At 44.6% G+C, this 17,129-nt stretch overlaps 1 protein-coding gene across 3 annotated transcripts; it reads right to left on the reverse strand.

Annotated features, from left to right (window-relative positions):
• Window positions 1-3,720: 3,720 nt before the first annotated feature.
• cmtm7 (CKLF-like MARVEL transmembrane domain containing 7) lies at window positions 3,721-16,136 on the reverse strand. 3 transcript variants are annotated; one of them, XR_014894494.1, is made up of 6 exons: window positions 15,920-16,136; window positions 11,354-11,530; window positions 10,238-10,336; window positions 9,923-10,001; window positions 8,957-9,116; window positions 3,721-8,769 (listed from the first exon to the last, which is right to left on the reverse strand). XR_014894494.1 is itself a non-coding variant. In XM_085292853.1 (5 exons), the coding sequence occupies exons 1-5, from the start codon at window positions 16,028-16,030 to the stop codon at window positions 9,109-9,111; spliced, it is 474 nt and encodes a 157-aa protein (XP_085148979.1). In that variant the 5' UTR covers window positions 16,031-16,136; the 3' UTR covers window positions 3,721-9,108. The 3 variants fall into 3 exon arrangements, 1 of the variants encoding a protein (XP_085148979.1); XR_014894493.1 differs by having other exon boundaries at window positions 8,866-9,116; XM_085292853.1 differs by having other exon boundaries at window positions 3,721-9,116.
• Window positions 16,137-17,129: the final 993 nt, after the last annotated feature.

A 17,129-nucleotide genomic window follows, 5' to 3' on the forward strand; every position in this document is an offset into this window, starting at 1 on the left:
GTGAGCGCGGCGCTTTTGTCCCCCTGCAAATATACCGCGGAACAAATGTTAGCATAATGAAAAGTCTTAAAGTCGCATTTAGCGACCCTTCGGCTAAGTTACGTGACGTTAGTGAGGTCGCGTTTAACGCGCTCTTTCTCCGTTAGTTCGTTCAGGTTTCTGCCGAAGCTCCGTCTGTTTGTCGCCGTGAAGCCAAACGTACTTAAACGGTTCAGGAAACACCGAGCAGACGGTTGAGCAAATATGTGGCCCGCGAACTGCGGTGAGGACGCAGACTCAAGCATGCTGTGCTGCAGTTTGTCCTTAAAGAGCTCTCATCCTGTTTAAAGCGCTAACAATGAGACAGACAGTAGATGGAGAAGTCCTCCTGCTGTTTCCTGCTGTTGTTGTCAGGCTTATATCAAACAACCCGAGTCTGTCACCTTTGTTATAAAGACCAACACTCTGCAGGATCCTGTTTCTCTCTGATTCAAACACATAAAGTGTGTCTTTGTGACGATAAGAGGAAACGGTGTTTTCATCCTGCAAGTTCACACAGATTTGATAAACTTCTGCTGCTTTTGTTGCTGACTGCTGTGGTTGATTTCCTTCTGCAAGTGTCCAGAGTCAGAAGAGCCTGAGAAGGTGAGAGGAGACGGAGGCTCTCCACCCCTGATGAGACACCAGGACAGATCCAGGACAGTGTGAGGAGGAGGAGCCAGCAGCAGCTGAGAGATGCAGAGGAGAGCAGACAGCTCTCTGTAGTTGAGGGACTGCTAAAAACACTGAAAACACTTTTATATTTGCTTCCTGTATCTGCAGAAGCATCTCCAACACAACCTGTAACAGCTGCATACAGGAACCACTCACTGCTGTTCGTCCTGCAGGATCTGAGAGGGAACCAAGGAAAAATAAGGGAACCACAGACAACTTTGATAATGCTTTGATTTATCCAGAATATATGTAGTTCAAATGTTGTTTTCATCAGTGGGATTGTGCTGGTTTCAGTGGGGAAAGTGTGCAGCTCATTTAGACACAAAGTTGTCCCTTCATAAGATAAGATAAGATAACCTTTATTAGTCCCACACGTGGGAAATTTGTAAAGTGTGTCAGTATTTTCTAAAGATGTTTCTGTATCATCTCTCTGCTGTTAGAGCCTCCAAACATCAGCCTGCTTATGCTCTCACATCTGCAACATCTGAAGTAAATTATGCTGCACAGTTTTGTCATCAATAAGAGAAGATTTACTGCATCAGTTTGTCTTCATTTCATCTGAAACACACACGGATCAAATCTCTGACTTTATTTTTGGGATATTGCCCTTAAATGTAACTAAAGCTTTCACACAGGGCTCATAAATGATATGAAATAGAAACAAATACCTTGAATTTTGACTGAAATGTCATATTTGATTCCACCACTGAGCTTTCTTTGTGCAGAATCAGAATGGGTTTTATTTCCAAATGTTGAGCAGCTTTACAACATTAGCAAATTGCTGCTTAGTGCAAAACATACTGTCAGACAACGCTGAAAGAAAGCAAAACTGAAAAGTGCTCAGTAGATATATACATGATAGCAGGTGGTGCTCAGTGCAAGCATGGAGTGATGCAGTGAACAGTGTAGGCTCACTGTGTTCTGTATCTAGTAAATATCAATGATGTCACTCCTGATACGTTTGTACCATCAAACTGAGCATCAGTCTACACATCTGCTTTAAACACAACTGTAAAAAACACGTATCTGACATTATTCCGTCAAACTGTCACAACACGTGTTTTATTTAGGACCATTAACTCTGCTCCGACTGTATCGAGGCCTCGTCTGCAGCCTGTGAACGGTTTGTACGCTGTTTTATTGAGAAGGTCTCCTCCACCAGGGCTCAGATCTTTCTGCTCATGACCTCTCAGTCTCTGCTTCCTGCTCTGCTGTCTTTGAGCCGGTGACTCTGTCCGCTTTAAAGGAGACTGTTGGTCATTTTAAGCCTGCAGGGTCTCCAAACGATGCTGCCCCTCCTCGACTCTTAAAACACGTGTTAACTGCAGTTGGACCTTTGCTTTTTGAGCAAACCACAGTTTGATGTCAGGTGTTGTCCCTAAAGATGTTAAACATGCTGTAGTCAAACCCCTGATTAAAAAACCTGCTCTTGATCCTATGACTCTTGTAAATTACAGGTCTATCTCCAAACTACCTTTTCTTTCCAAATGTCTTGAAAAGAGCTCACAGCCAATGAATGGCCTTCCTGGGAAAGCAAAATGTTTTAGATGTTTTCCAGTCAGATTTTAAACCCTTTCACTGAATCAGCCCTGTTCAAAGTTTTAAGGACATATTTTTAGCTCCTGACGCTCGGGACTGTGTTGTTCTGGTGCTTTTAGATTTGACAGCTGGCTTGATACAGTGCATCACGCCATATTACTCTCTGGTTTGGAGCACTGGGTGGGCACGAGGGGCCCTGGAGTGGTTCAGGTCCTGCTTGGCAGGGTGAACTTTTTCTGCCGTGCTGTCCTCTGTGGTGTGGTGTCCCACAGGGCTCAGTTCTCGGCCCCCTCTTGGTTCTGTACTGAGTTAACTCAGTTGCATTGTATTCCCCTTTTATGCTGATGACTGAACACATACTCCACACAGCCACTACTTCAGTGTCTTGAAATTAAGGCTTGCATGTCTCTTAACTTTTTAAAATTCAATGACAAAAAGACCGAGGTGATGGTTTTTGGTAGCCCCACTGAGACCCCCAATATTTAGATTCCTTTGCCCAGCATGTTAAACCAGCTGTCACAAACCTGGGGGTCAAAGTGACTGTGATCTGACGTTTGGCAGTCAGATTGAGGCAGCTGGCTAAAGCAGGTTTTTCACAGCTATCCACGCCTTTGTTAGCACTCGGCTGCATTACTGTAATGCACTCTATACTGGGGTCAGCGCATCATATATTACTCGTCTACAGAGGAGGCAAAATGCCGCAGCTCGTCTTTTAACTGGCACTCGACAGTTTGAGCACATTTCCCGTTTCAGCTTCACTTCACTGGCTGCCAATACTTTTAGGATTCATTTTAGAATTCTTTTATTTGCTTTTAAAGCTCTCCACGGCCTCGCCCCATCTCATCTCTCTGAGCTGCTACAGCCTCATACACCCACCTGCTCTCTCAGGCCAGCTGATCAGCTGCTCCTGCATGTACCCCGGACAGGGCGTAAACTTAGAGGAGATCGTGCTTTTGCTGTAGCAGCTCCCAAACTGTTTTTAGTTGGTTCTATGTTGTTTTTTAATACAGGGCTGTTTGAAATTTTATTTTTTTTCTTAACATATCTGCTGTACAGCACTTTGGTCCTGTGCTGGCTGTGTTAAAGTACTTTATAAATAAAGTTGGATTGGATAAAGTGTCCAAAGACATCCAGCTTGTGGGGACAGGTTGATTGGATAATCCAAATTGTCACTAGGTGTGAATGTGTGAATGAAAGTGAGCACGAATGGTTGTCTGTCCCTGTGTGTTGGCCCTGCGACAGACTGGCGACCTGTCCAGGGTGGACCCCGCCTCTCGCCCTATGACAGCTGGGATAGGCTCCAGCGCCCCCCGCGACCCTGAAAAGGATAAACGGAAGCGAATGGATGGATGGATACAGTGCTGTGGGTTTTCCACAGGGACAACTTTTAGGACTCTTTATCTTTCTAATGTTTGCTAATAATCCACACGGTTCTCTACATGCCGCTAACGCTTTCATGTGTTTTCAAAATGTGCCTCAAACATCAGATTAGCGAAAACTGAAAGCATTTATTTTACACACAGATTTTTCCACCCACAGCAAAATGCTAAACCTCTACACACACTGATGACTGTTTTACACAAAGACGTTACTAAACAGATAAATGCATCATTTTGTTAACTTTAATAATACTTTGTTTCCATTTTTCATGTGTTTGTTCCTCGTGTTCTATGAAACTAGCAGAGACAGAACTGGTGCAATGAGCCTTTAATTCACAACATGCAATAAATCACAACTTGTAGTTTGAACACATTTTAAAAATGTAGAAAAACAACTCGTGTTTGTGATGTCACTCAAACACTGTACACATCTTTTATTGTAATATAATAAAATCACAAGTCCAGCCTGATCGTGGCTCCTCACAGAAGTCAAGTGACCAATCCACACCCACAGAACATTAAGGCACTTTGGAGAAAACACTAAATGAACTACCAGGTGACCGTGTCCACTGGGCTCCTCGCTCTCATGTGTATACATTTATCCTAGTCTCGATCTCAAACATTCGATTCACAGATTCGGGAACTTTAAGAAGCAAACGTCCAATCAGAATTTAACGTTGGAGAAAGAAAACCTTTGAAACAGCTGTTAGGACGGCTGCTCCACGACCTGCTGTTACAGCTTTTCCTGGCGCCGCCCCGTGTGTCATCACAGGAAACAGCAGTGACGGGATTCAGCTCAAACAAAAAGATTTAATATGAGCTGAATAATCGACCAAATGTATGCAGGACTTTAGTCTGTAGTAGAAACACAATCAGTGGCATTAAAAATGAAAGAATAGACCTGAGACTAAAAGTTGCTGTTGAGTAAAATGTTTCCATGTGTGAAGCTTTGTTGGTCTCAAATGAAACAAACAACTCGAGATTAAAGAAAGTCACGTTTCTCACTCACTATGTGTTCACAGACTCTCTGCATCGAATCATATCTGTTATTAATCTCTGTCTCTCCTCCACAGCATGTCTTCATCCTGTCTTCCTTCTCTCACCAACCAATCACAGTGATTGGCCCCGCCCCTCCCTGAGCCTGGTGCTGCTGTAAATGAATCTGTGGCATGTGTAGAAAACAGGGTCAAGACTTGTACAACTAGAAGACTTCCAAGTCTTGCCCAATTGCATACGAGCTTTGGCTGCTTTCCACTAAACTGGAACATTTGTACAAACAAATCTCACCTGGAGACCGAGTCGTTTCCCTCCGACAGTGAAAAATGTAATGAGCAGTAATGTATTATCAGCGGTCCAGATTCATAGCCAGTCTAATGAATGTTTCTGTCCCCCAGTGGACACGCAGCCATACATCAGGTCACTTTGCATCAGTGAGAATATCATCATCAAGCTGGAGCCAAAATAAATAATGTAAACAGTGTGGTTTGTCTATGGTGGAGCCCGGATCCATCAGAGTACTCGAGGCATGGAAATAACTGTAAACGCTCACAGCAACGCCTTCAAATAGCCTTCAGGAAAACCACATCGCTGTCCCACTCTGACTGACAAACACCTTCGTTTTGGATTCACGCAAAACATCCAGACGGAAAATTAAAGCCCAGCTTTAGGGTAAAAAAAATAAGTCCAAGGAAACAGAAACAAGAAAAGTTTGAATTTTATCCCAAACTGGAAAAACAGCATAGTAAAAGTTCAACCATAGAAATAGTAAATACATACAAAACTCAAATGTAAATCTTTTCACGTGTTGTGATTTAACACGATGATGTAACGGCCTGCTGCAGTAAGCTTATCAGTGCATAAGAAACCAAACTCTTACAAATGAAGCTGGTGCAGACAGGAAACCAAAGAGGCAGCGAGCACAGCAAGTGAGCATGGTGCACCATTACGAACAGCATCACAGCGTGAAATAAAGCTTATGAGACACGTGACGTTAATGGGACGGGAACCCCTCCACACTGTGCGACCCTCAGGGGTTCAGGCCCTGACGTACCGGACTCACTGGGAGCAGGCAGGATGTGATGTCACTGTTGTGAAGTCAGTCCCTGCAGCCTATCAAACAGGACCGTGACTGTATGAGGAACTCGCAGTCTCTACCTGCAGGGTCACATGACTTCATGACCAGCTTCAGATAACGAAGAGCTGAGTGACCGCTCTTATTCAGTGTCTCAGTCAGTGGCACGTTTTACTACTGAAACCCTGTGGGCGGGGCTTGTACCCTGGACAGGTCACCCCACCTACGTCTTTGGACTGTGAGAGGAAACCCAGACAGGGAAAACATGAAGCTCCAACCGCTGCACCGCTAAGCCACCACAACCTAATTATGCTTTTTAAAGTTAGTTTATGAAGTTGTCTGAAGCTGAAAGCATTCGTACAAAAAGCTCACATGCTTTCATCAAGTTCCTACACCAACTAGAACATCCTGACGGTTCCCACAGACCAGTCGAGCAGGAACCCGTTACGATGTCACACAGTGTGTAGAGGCTCCAGGATCAGACACTAACGGGTATTTAAATGTACTACAAAGTACTGTGTAAACCTTCCACAGTTTAACATTCAGTTTGAATCCAATTAGAGGTCAGGCCTTCATTTGGTGCTCTGAGCTACTTCAGAGGAAATTTCAGACACATTCAGTGCACAGTCAGAAGCATCGCACAGTAAGGCAGTAATCTCAGGATTATCGTTACACACCGAATGGTTTTACTCGTTTGTTAACGACAGGTGGCAGAAAAGGGTCTAACTTTGAGCCTTTTTATTCTAAGAATTAAAGCGAAACCAGTTTGGGTTCTATGAAGAACACGCAGCAGAAAAACTGGAAATGTGTTTTTCCTCCAAGACGTTCACAGCAGTTTATCTGCACACCTGTAAACTGGGATTAATCGCTAAAAACAATCAAACAATAAATGGCACTTTGTTATTAAAGACCAATAAGACAAGCAGCAGCTGTCATGTGAACACTGACATGTTAGCATGAACTCCCCTCCTGTCCAATCAGATCGGCAGTGCAGCCGAGAAAAAATGGGCGTGGCATCAACAATAGTCATGCTAGGTCACGCTTGTTAGCTAGTGCTGCTATATTAACCTCTTCATTAAATTCCATTTAATAAAATGTTAACTATGTATCAGTAATGCACAGTCAACAGAAAACATAAGCATGGTTTAACCATTTTCAACAAACTCTTAATTCTGTCTCTTCAATTTGTTTTAATAATCACTTAGCTGTAAGCTAACGTCTCGGCTAACGTTGGCTACCTGCCACATTTGGCGTCTCTGTCTCGATTCGTAACGATTGTTCACGTTAAAGTTTTTAGGTTCAGAGGTGTGACTTCATTTTCCACGTAAGTTCAACTGAGCGTTGAGTCAATCAGAGATGTTTGCAGAGCTGACAGCCCAGAGGTGCTGCATGCGGTCGGAGCTAGCAGTTAGCGGGAGTGGACGTCACCGTGTGCAGATTAATAAAAGTTTTCTGTCACTGAGTGAAAGCACAGATTAAATAACTATGATCAGAACGAACGGGCTGGGAGAGGTACGCAGAGATTGTGCTTAAACAGTCGGACGATTGTAAAACGGCTAACACGCTGCGCTCAGTGCAGCACATTGAATATTTACAGCATCTTTTCATTGTTAGCTCGTCTGTGCGTTCACTGATGTGGCGTTGCAATGACTTCTTTTGGAAAACACACATTCTCCAAAAATGTAGCTTCCAACATATAATTATAAATCCAAACACTTTTAAATGGATGATGTTTAATATTTACTACAATATGTCTTCGTCTGTCCATAGATACACACTTTTAATCTCTTTGGTTCATTTGAATCCATCTCAGCGCGTCTGAACGAAGTATCATTGATCATTAATCACGTGAATATTTGGATAATCTGAATGAATCCATGTCATTACATTTATTAATCTGCACAGATTTCCACACAGTTCATTTTTAATCCTGATATAATTTATACATCGCTCTCTTTTGGCATCCTCTAAAATAATCACAGATGTGCTTTTTAAATACAAAATTCAGACTGAATTTTAAATTCAAATGGCTAAAAGTTTGGTTCTTTTAAGCACCGAGGACAGCTGAACAAAAAGAGTAATTACAATAATCTGCAGTTCCTGCTGAAACGTCTCTAAACTGTTCAGTTACAGATTGAATCCACGTCAGTGACATATTACATGTTCTTCCTCCATAACACAGACGCTGTGCTTTGGCCTTTATTTCTCTTATTGTCAGTAAATCCCACAAGCAGACATCAAACACTGGAGCTTCCCACAGAACACCTCTCGACACACAAAAACATTCAGGTTTATCTCCTGTACATGTGTCTACGGGACACACGGCTCCCAGCTGTGGTCTGATTTAACGCGACACAAACTGAACCGCGTGTTTTCTGATGTATTTGTCGGGTTTTCGAGCATCTCAAGCAGAACAGCTGGAGACATTTGTCTTTAATGTAAGTGGGCGTGTCCATGAGTCAAACTGGTTCTTATATTTATCTGCAGCTTGTTTTGTAATATAAATGAACAATGACATCATTACTGACCCACATAATCAATGTGAGATTTTTTCAATCATTAAAACTTGCAACCTGTTTACATGCGTGTGGTTTGCACTGTTTACATGCAGCGTCTTCAGCTTCCTTGAATCTTTAAAAATGACCCAGCTGGCTAAAACAAACTGAACCTCCAGCAGGTTAGACTCCGCCCACGGGCTTCCTGACAATCAAAGAAATAACGATTTCTGCCACGTGTCTTTACTCGCCAAAAATGACGATGTTTTGTTCTTTTGCTTTGTTGGCATGCCGACGTTTTACCTGTTTCATTTGTTAGCATGCTGCTGTTTTACAGCCCCTGAGTAAATTTTTAGCATGCTAACAACAACATTAGCATGCAACTCGTGTTTGAGTGATAAAAATATTTCAACACTAATATTTTAAAGTAGAACTGCTGTAATTTTAATGCATCTGTGGTCCAAACTGCTTCTGCAGAGCTCGAGGAAGTTTCAAAGGAGCAGAAGGATGGGCGCTGTAAACCGTGAGGACACGCTCATTTATGGCACACAGCAGTGTGAGGGCGCCATCGCTTTAGAGCCCACGCCTCATTCTTAAGGACAAAGAAAGAAAACAACAGGAATGATGGGAAATATAATAAAGGTGACAATTCCAGGTGACTGTGCTGTCGTTCATGAATGAGGATTACCGATGGTTCAAATGTGACCCAGAGCACCGTTACCATGGAAACGTGACCACAGCGGTCCGATTTAACGAGGAAGTAAAAGAATGACACTGACTGCTGTCCAGCCCAGCCGGTGCTGCGTCGGCGCTCCTCTGCAGTAAGAGTTATGATCACATCGATTTATCCAGGTGGTCGCTTGGCAGAGAAGAACCAGGACACAGCAAACTGCCAACACAGCCATCTGACTCCATCATGACGGGACGCTTTTTACATGGCTGCAGAAAAGCATGATGGGAGAAACATGCGGGGAGAGAGTGTTAGAGTCTCAGGGCAGTGGAAGTAATTGCTGTCATGTGGATCGGCCTCACATCTTTGGATGTGGCTCGAAGAAAACAGTTGGCTCACTGTTTGGAAAAAAAAAAGCACTTTTAACTGATTAGCATCGTTAGCATCGTTAGCATTCCTCAGGGAAACCCTCCTCTTATCACAGGGAACTCAGCTCGAGCAGGGAGGTGCACACTTGCATTATTTATACGATAACAATGTTTTAAATGTGGTACGCAGCCCCCTTCAGTCCAACTGTGGACAAATATGCACCAGTCAGGTGTAACATAATGACCGTGTGCCTAATGTTGTGTCGGCCCCCCTTTGGCTGCACCCATCGAGGCTGTGCTGTGGGTGGAGCCTCTGCAGATTGGACCGTTTGTGCAGCACCTCGCACTGATGCTCTGACTGAGGTGGCCCGTGACCCCGTGACCCCTGCTCCTTCCTTGGAGCCCCGCAGGAGCTGCAGTGTCGCAGCTGCTCTGAGCCAAACTGTCACAAATCCTCACGCTCGTCCGATTTCCTGCCTCTAACATCGACTTTGAGCACAAAACGCTTACTAGTCCCTGAATGCACTGCAATTTAACAACATGCTTCACTTGAAACGTGCTCATAAAAAGCAGATGAGGCCATGAAGGTTTGATTCTGCAGCGCGTTAAAAAGACGACACCCTCGCCCAGCGCTGGAGACGTTTAACCCAAAACCACGTGAGCAGGTAACAGGCTCAGACCAGAAGCAGGTGAAGGACAGCACCTACCAGACTGAGGCCCACAAGCCACGCTGTAAGACGTCCACAAGTTCACGGCCATCAGGAACGTCGCTATGAATCCAAACACCTGTGAACGAACACACAATGCGTTACAAACACCTTTCAAAGTAAAGCTGCTCAAGTCTACTGACGGATCGCACTCAGCTCAGAGAAGTTCAGGCAGGACCAGATTTCTGTTCTCAGGAAAGAACTTAATGTGACGTCCTGCGTGATCAGAGGGAGGACTCGGTCTGCAGGAGCCACACACAGCTGGTCTGCTGCAAAGTGACACAACGCGAGTCTCGCAGTTGTGCGCTTACGTACCGATCCGGCCACCAGCGCTGAAACTCCACCGCTATTCGCCGAGGCGATGATGGAGGCGATGAGGATGAGGATGCATCCCACAGAGTAATGGAAGAACTCCTGAAACAGCAGAGGAACAATAAACATTTCTCAGCATCTGTCAGCACCTCGTGTCCACCACAGAGGAGCTCCGAGCCTTCCTCAGAGCTCCGCTTTAGTGAAGGCTTCAAAGTCGGGTCTGCTTCTGAAACCAGGATGCAAACATTCACTCTGCCGGAGCTTCAAGTCCCGTTTCACTCGCACGAGTTTTCATAGATTCATTAATAAATACCGCTGGACAGGAAGTGCTTTTAATTTCCAGCACGTCTCTCATCCTGCAGCCGGATGAGCTCGCTGAGAGTTCAGCACAGGAACCAGACCTGCACCGCAGCTGCTGGACTTTCAAAATAAGAGCAAGGGCCTGACCGCTGCTGAACAGATGTGCGTACAGATGTGCAGAGGATGCTGGGGGTCGGGTGACATGGAGGCAGGTGCTCTGCTGTGGAGCTTTATTAGTACTGCTTACAGCTGAGCAGACTGCATATATGTGCAGCGTCCACATGAAGATCAGCAATCATCTCACAATGTTTAACATTTCTCTGGATTCAACAGAACAGGAAGAGGAAGTCTCGCCATGTGTGGAAGCATAAATCTGAGCCGAGCGACTAACAGCTGCAGGGTGATGTTTCGTCTCAGGCTGAGATCTCCCAGCACGTTTGGTGCTCATGAACCTTTTCAAGGTCACAAAGCTCTCAAAAGGTTAAGGAACAATTTGCAGCAGCTGATTTGTTTCATTTTGATCAAAAGTCTGAGATTTGCTCTGAAAATCACCTCTGCTCACGGCCGACTGGTCAGGAAGGTAAACGAGGGACTGCTGGTGCACTGCAAGCATCCGCACATCAGAAGCTCTCTTCCTTCCTTGAACTCCACAGAGAAGCCAGAGGAACATTTGGGTTCTTCTAGCTTCTCTGCGTTGCATAACAGCAGCTTCCTGTTACGCTACGCTGAGAATCAAACGCTCAAGTCTTCGATGCAGAAGTTTGGCTGAAATGCAGAAGCGAGACCGACACAGACGGATGGAAGCGTCGCTCCTCTTACCGTCAGCGGCCAGTTGATGCAGGGCATCCTCGTCTGCAGCCTGCACAGGTGCATGAGGAAGAAGATGAGGAAGGCTACGAGGAACCACAGCGTCACCACCTCGAAGTACTGGAAGGCCGGCCAGCTGGGCCAGCCGCGAGTGCAGAACACACACAGGAAGGCGATGAGCAGGGAGATCTGGCAAAAGGGAAATTCATTTTAATATGTGCTTCCTTTGCATTAGAGGCGAGCAGCGGTTTGAGGACGTGCATCACATGTTTTTGCATCTGCTTGTTTAAACAAGCAAAAGAGAAGAAAGCGATGCACCGCGTTCACGGCCGACGGTTTTCAGAATGAGTTTTTATTTTCACACAATAGATAGATAGATCATTTGGTTCTGGCAGCTTCAGCTCAGGTAAACGCTGTGTGGGGATGTGTGCAGGCTGTGGCTCTGATTGGCTCTGTGGCTCTACACTAACTTTTTGCCACTAAATGTTTTTCTTAGGCGCATCAGCACAAAAGTTAGGCGCACCCAAAGCTTTCAACCACATCGCCTAACGCTGCAGTTTTACATGTGCACTTTTAAAGGGGAAACTGATGTCACAGACAATATTCATTTGCAAATGATTAACTAACAATCTTATGCTTGTCCTTAAAGTGCGTGGCTCTCTTTGGTAATGCTGTAGGCAACGTTAAACGTATTCGTCACATCGGCTCCTCTGACGACCTGCCTGCTGCTGAAAGGCAGCGGGGGAGGGGGGGGGACACTTGGGCATTTATTGCTCTCATTTACTGTTTGGTGGTTGCTGAAATAGTTTGTGAGCTTTAACCTGAGATTCTGACGTTTCTGGCAAAATACGTTTATATTTAAAAGTCCATTCAGGATTTAATGACTCGATATCGGATATCTATATCAGAGAGGTCCCGCCCCTGACTGTCTCTGATTGGTTTAGACCACGATAGGGGCATGATGTGTGTCTGACCACACGGAGACGTTCAGAGTTGCAGAGACCTTTTTTTTCTTTCTAGTTGCACCATTAAAAAACTGGTGGCACTCCAGAGCCCTGCTCTGTTGCCACAGAAACTCTGATATTTAGCTCACATAAGCAGGAGTTGCTCCTGATGTGACGGCACAGCCTGAACCAACCAGGCCAAATGTGGCAGAAAGCTGTAAACATGGTTGTTCTGGGTCAAACAGCTGTTGGGTCTGAGTAATCGTTCAGCAGCCGATTTGTGTTTTTGTTTTAGTTCAAAGAATATTAGAATTAGAGATGGACCGATCCGATATTACGTATCGGTATCGGTCCGATACTGACCTAAATTACTGGATCGGATATCGGAGAAAAATAAAAAATGTAATCCGATCCATTAAATATCACGAAAGCACCTCACAAAACTTGCAACACGCCGTAACTCACCTCAGAACGTTAGCAGTCGGAGCAGTATGCATCACGTGATAGAGCGGCTGTGGCATGCGGGACCTGTCGGTGGTCTGGATAGCATTTGGAGCTTCGCTAGCAACCTGGCATTTCATCTCCGACAAAGTTATCCCCGAGAGAAGTAAAGCAAGTGTGTAAGTCCATCTCTGAATGTTTGTAAAGCATTCCCACGTTAAGCTTAACAAGCGACTGCCTCTCTCTCTCTCTCTCTCTCTCTCTCTCTCTCCTGCTGCTACTTCAATCATGAAACTGCTTAATGATCAGCTGATCGGCTTTTCTGTCGCGAGTCCGTCTCTCTTCTTTGTTTTTGGCCCACTTTGCAGCAGAAAGAGGAAACCAGCGGCTGAACAACAGCAGAACGTTTAAGCTTGATCAGCTGTTGTTAGAATTTATTTAATATTTCTTTCTACTCGAGGATCTTTTTCTACGTAGCTGACGCTGGTAACTGTGCAGGGGCGGATCTAGCAAAGTTTAGCCAGGGGGGCCGATAGGGCATTAACAGGGAAAAGGGGGCACAAAGACATACTTTTCTTTCTTATTCTCATTTAAAATGTCGAGCTTTTAATAAATAATTATCTGACACCCAAAGTTTTAATTTGATGTAAAATGAATAGAAGTCAATTACTGTATATAGTGACTATTAAGTCTAATATACCCTAGTAAGCTATAGTACTTTTTACTTTGGGAAGGTACCATCTGTGCAGTCTGCAATTTTGTTGAAGAAAGATGTTGAATCTATTTAATATTTCTTGAAAAATAATTGATTTCTGTGCATTTTTTTCACACTGCATCAAATTAAGGTTGATTACGTCGATTAAGCATCATGAGGTGGAGCGTGAGGGGTGGTTCCCTATTTTTTATTTATTTATTTTTGTTGTTGCTGGGAGTTGGAACCCTGTTAGTTAGGTTGCTTAATATTTACGCTAAGTACTCTTTAAAATACCAGAATAGGGAGGATGGTGTAGGTTTAAGTTTATTAGATTGATCAGTATTGCTGAACTATGAAATATTTTTTTTGTATACAGGTATAACAGAATAGCTTTAGTGTAGTTGTTGTTTTAAACTTGAGTATGAACTTGCAGACTTGCAAAATGCAGCAAGATATTTTAAAAAACAGTTTTGTTGGTTAAAAAACACTATATCGGATTCATATCGGTATCGGCAGATATCCAAATTTATGATATCGGTATCGGTATCGGACATAAAAAAGTGGTATCGTGCCATCTCTAATTAGAATATTACCAAACCCTCCAGCGTCGTGGTCTCAGAGGAACACGTTTCAGACTGTTGACAGTACACGTGTTGGAGTACACATAGGAAACTGCATACAAACCACCGTGTTCAGAAATAATGAAGGAGGCGAGCTTCACTCCTGCAGGTCTGTTCTGAGACGGCGTTAAATGGTAAATGGCCTGTATTTATATAGCGCTTTACTAGTTCCTAAGGACCCCAAAGCGCTTTACACATCCAGTCACACACACATTCACACACTGGTGATGGCAGCTACATTGTAGCCACAGCCACCCTGGGGCGCACTGACAGAGGCGAGGCTGCCGGACACTGGCGCCACCGGGCCCTCCGACCACCACCAGTAGGCAACGGCTGAAGTGTCTTGCCCAAGGACACAACGACCGAGACTGTCGGAGCCGGGGCTCGAACCGGCAACCTTCCGATTACATGACGAACGCCCAACTCTTGAGCCACGATCGCCCTTTAAAGGTTTTACACAGACGGTCAGACTCACCGGACACTTTATTAGGTACACTTGTTCAGCTGCACGCCAACACAAATATCAGCCAATCACATAGCAGTGACTCACTGAGACGACCTGCTGAAGTTCAGAATGATGGAGAAAGGCGACCTGAGTGACTCTGAACATGGTTGTTGGTCTGAGTGTGTCAGAAACCAATTTCTGAGCTGACAGGAAGGCACCAGGACCTCGAATACAGCACGATCTGGCATCCTTGTGTCGGTGTTGTTCCCACATCATCATCATAAATGTTCCAGGTTCAACATTGACCAATCACATTGTTGTGACGTCATACTTTTGCAAGCCGAGCGATTCATTCATTTACGAAATTCCAATGTTGCAAGGACAACATGCATAAATCTTACCGTTTGTTACAGAACAGCATCCTGAAATGCAAAGATTCAAATCGCTGCATCGGAGGACAGAGGCCGTTACGCAGACTTTTTTTTACAGCGCTTTTTTTTACGAAGTCGCAAAAGTGTGACATCACAACAATGTGATTGGTCACTTGCAATGTTAAACCTGGAACAACATTTATGATGATGATGTGGGAACAACACCGACACGAGGGTGTCAGATCATCATGATGAACACTCGTTACGACCATCGCATGCAGAGCATCAATGAACGTGTGGAACATCGAGCAGATGGGCTACGGCAGCAGACGACCACACCAGGTGATCAGAGAAACGCTGCCTGGTCTGATGAGTCTCAGTTTCTGCTGCAACCGTCAATGATGGAGTCAGAGTTTGAGGAAGCAGCATGAAAGTGTGGATCCACTCTGGCCTGTTTCAGCGGTAAGAGCTTCACCGAAACGCCACAGCCTGCCTGAGTGTGGCATCCCTTTTTGACCAGAGTGTACCATCTTCTGATTGGCTGCTTCCAGCAGGATGACGCTCCATGTCACAAAATCATCTCACTGTGATCACATGACCAAAGCCCCTGAGAAATGTTTCCAGCAGCTTGTTGATTCTGAGCCATGAAGAATTAAAACATCTCTGAAGGAAAAACTGGATCCAAATGTTTGGTGCCAGTAAAGTGTACCTAATAAAGTGCCTTCTGAGTGGGTCTAACGGTGCTATTATAATAACACGAGGACACGTAAAACAGCTGGAGAGGTCCCCTGTAAAAGCCTGGGGGTCTGTAGCTGTCTCTGAGCCCCGGGCCCCGTTTTCTGTTCGCCCGTCCCTGTCTGGATGGAAGTTTTTACGAAAATCAATATTTCTCCATCAGGAGCCGATCACTCCGAGCATCACAGGCCGATCAATAACAACAACAGTCGTTTAAATATTTCACAGTTAAAGTTTCTCGTGTCTAAATCTTTAGAAAACCAGGCGCACACAAACCCGGGTAGAACCGGGTAAAGCCCCGGGGTTTGTCCACCGGACTGACTCTTACCAGCTGTCCGATCTTGAGCAGTCCCGGGATGGTCTGGGTGTAGCCCAGGTTCAGGCCGCTCTCCCCGGATGTCCTGGTGGTTGTTGTCGTGGTGATGACGGTGTGAGACATGATGCCGGTAAACAGCACGGTAAATGAAACGTTTAAACGAGTTTAACCGCAGCGGAAAGTCACCGTCGACCGCGCGACACGGCACAGCCCGTTTTTATCGCTGACGTCAACGCGCAGCAGATAAACGCGACTGCTTCCGGGATATATTTCATAATAAAAGCACCGACAAAACCCCGTCCTCTCAAAACACTTCAGTGTGTATTGATATATTCTCAGTATAATAACATTAGCATGTTTTTAATTTAATTTGTTTTTTGAGTGTATTTTTCTGAGTGTGTCTGAAATATCAATTTTTATGAGTTCCATAGACTGTATATAAAGATGGACACCACCACTTTGATGTCACCCCCTGGTTTTGGACATTTTAGAGCCTTGTTTTCTTATTAGTGTACATCCACACACACATATGTCTGCTAATCAGTGTTCAATAACATCTTATCACTCTCCTCCTTCACAGGTGAGCCACTCTGACAGAAACTTTGCGCGCACATCATTGAGATTGGGTCATTAACATTTATTTTAAATCACAGTTCGTTCGATTTTCGTGTAAATTCTGGTCATTTCATCATCCTCTGTGAATAAAATGTCGTGTTCTGCTTTTGCGTTTCTTTCATGTGTCAAGCTCAACATACATCACCCGTATATGACTCAACAATCACCAAAGCTTTGGTGTACCCTCAGTGAAATCCTTGAATTTCAGTCACTAAAAACTGGAGCTCCGCCTTCTTGAACACTCTGTTAGTATAGGACCTCACAGCAGACATGTTATTGGCCACATGATGTCATTAAAAATTCTCCAAAATGCTCCAGCGGCACAAACACCGTGCAGAGGTCCAGTTCAGGGACTCCAGCCACACCCTGTGACCATCCAGCTGTTAGTCAATGACTGGCCACGCCCATAAATTTAAGTCTCAAAACTCACAGATAAAAAAATCAATTACTCGGTTACAGTTGTTATGAAGGGGGAATCTGTAGAGACCAAGCCGTTTATATCTTTGCTGTAAAGTTTAACATGGGAGTCTATGGGGACTGACTCTCTGCTGCCCCTGCTGGACATCACAGGAACTGCAGGTTGTGGTGATTTTATCTCATTTATTTA

Source organism: Mchenga conophoros, linkage group LG11 (genome assembly GCF_057382185.1).
Source record: "Mchenga conophoros isolate Kocher_MC1m ecotype Shallow Benthic linkage group LG11, M_conophoros_male_GT1.1, whole genome shotgun sequence".
Lineage (NCBI taxonomy): Eukaryota > Metazoa > Chordata > Actinopteri > Cichliformes > Cichlidae > Mchenga > Mchenga conophoros.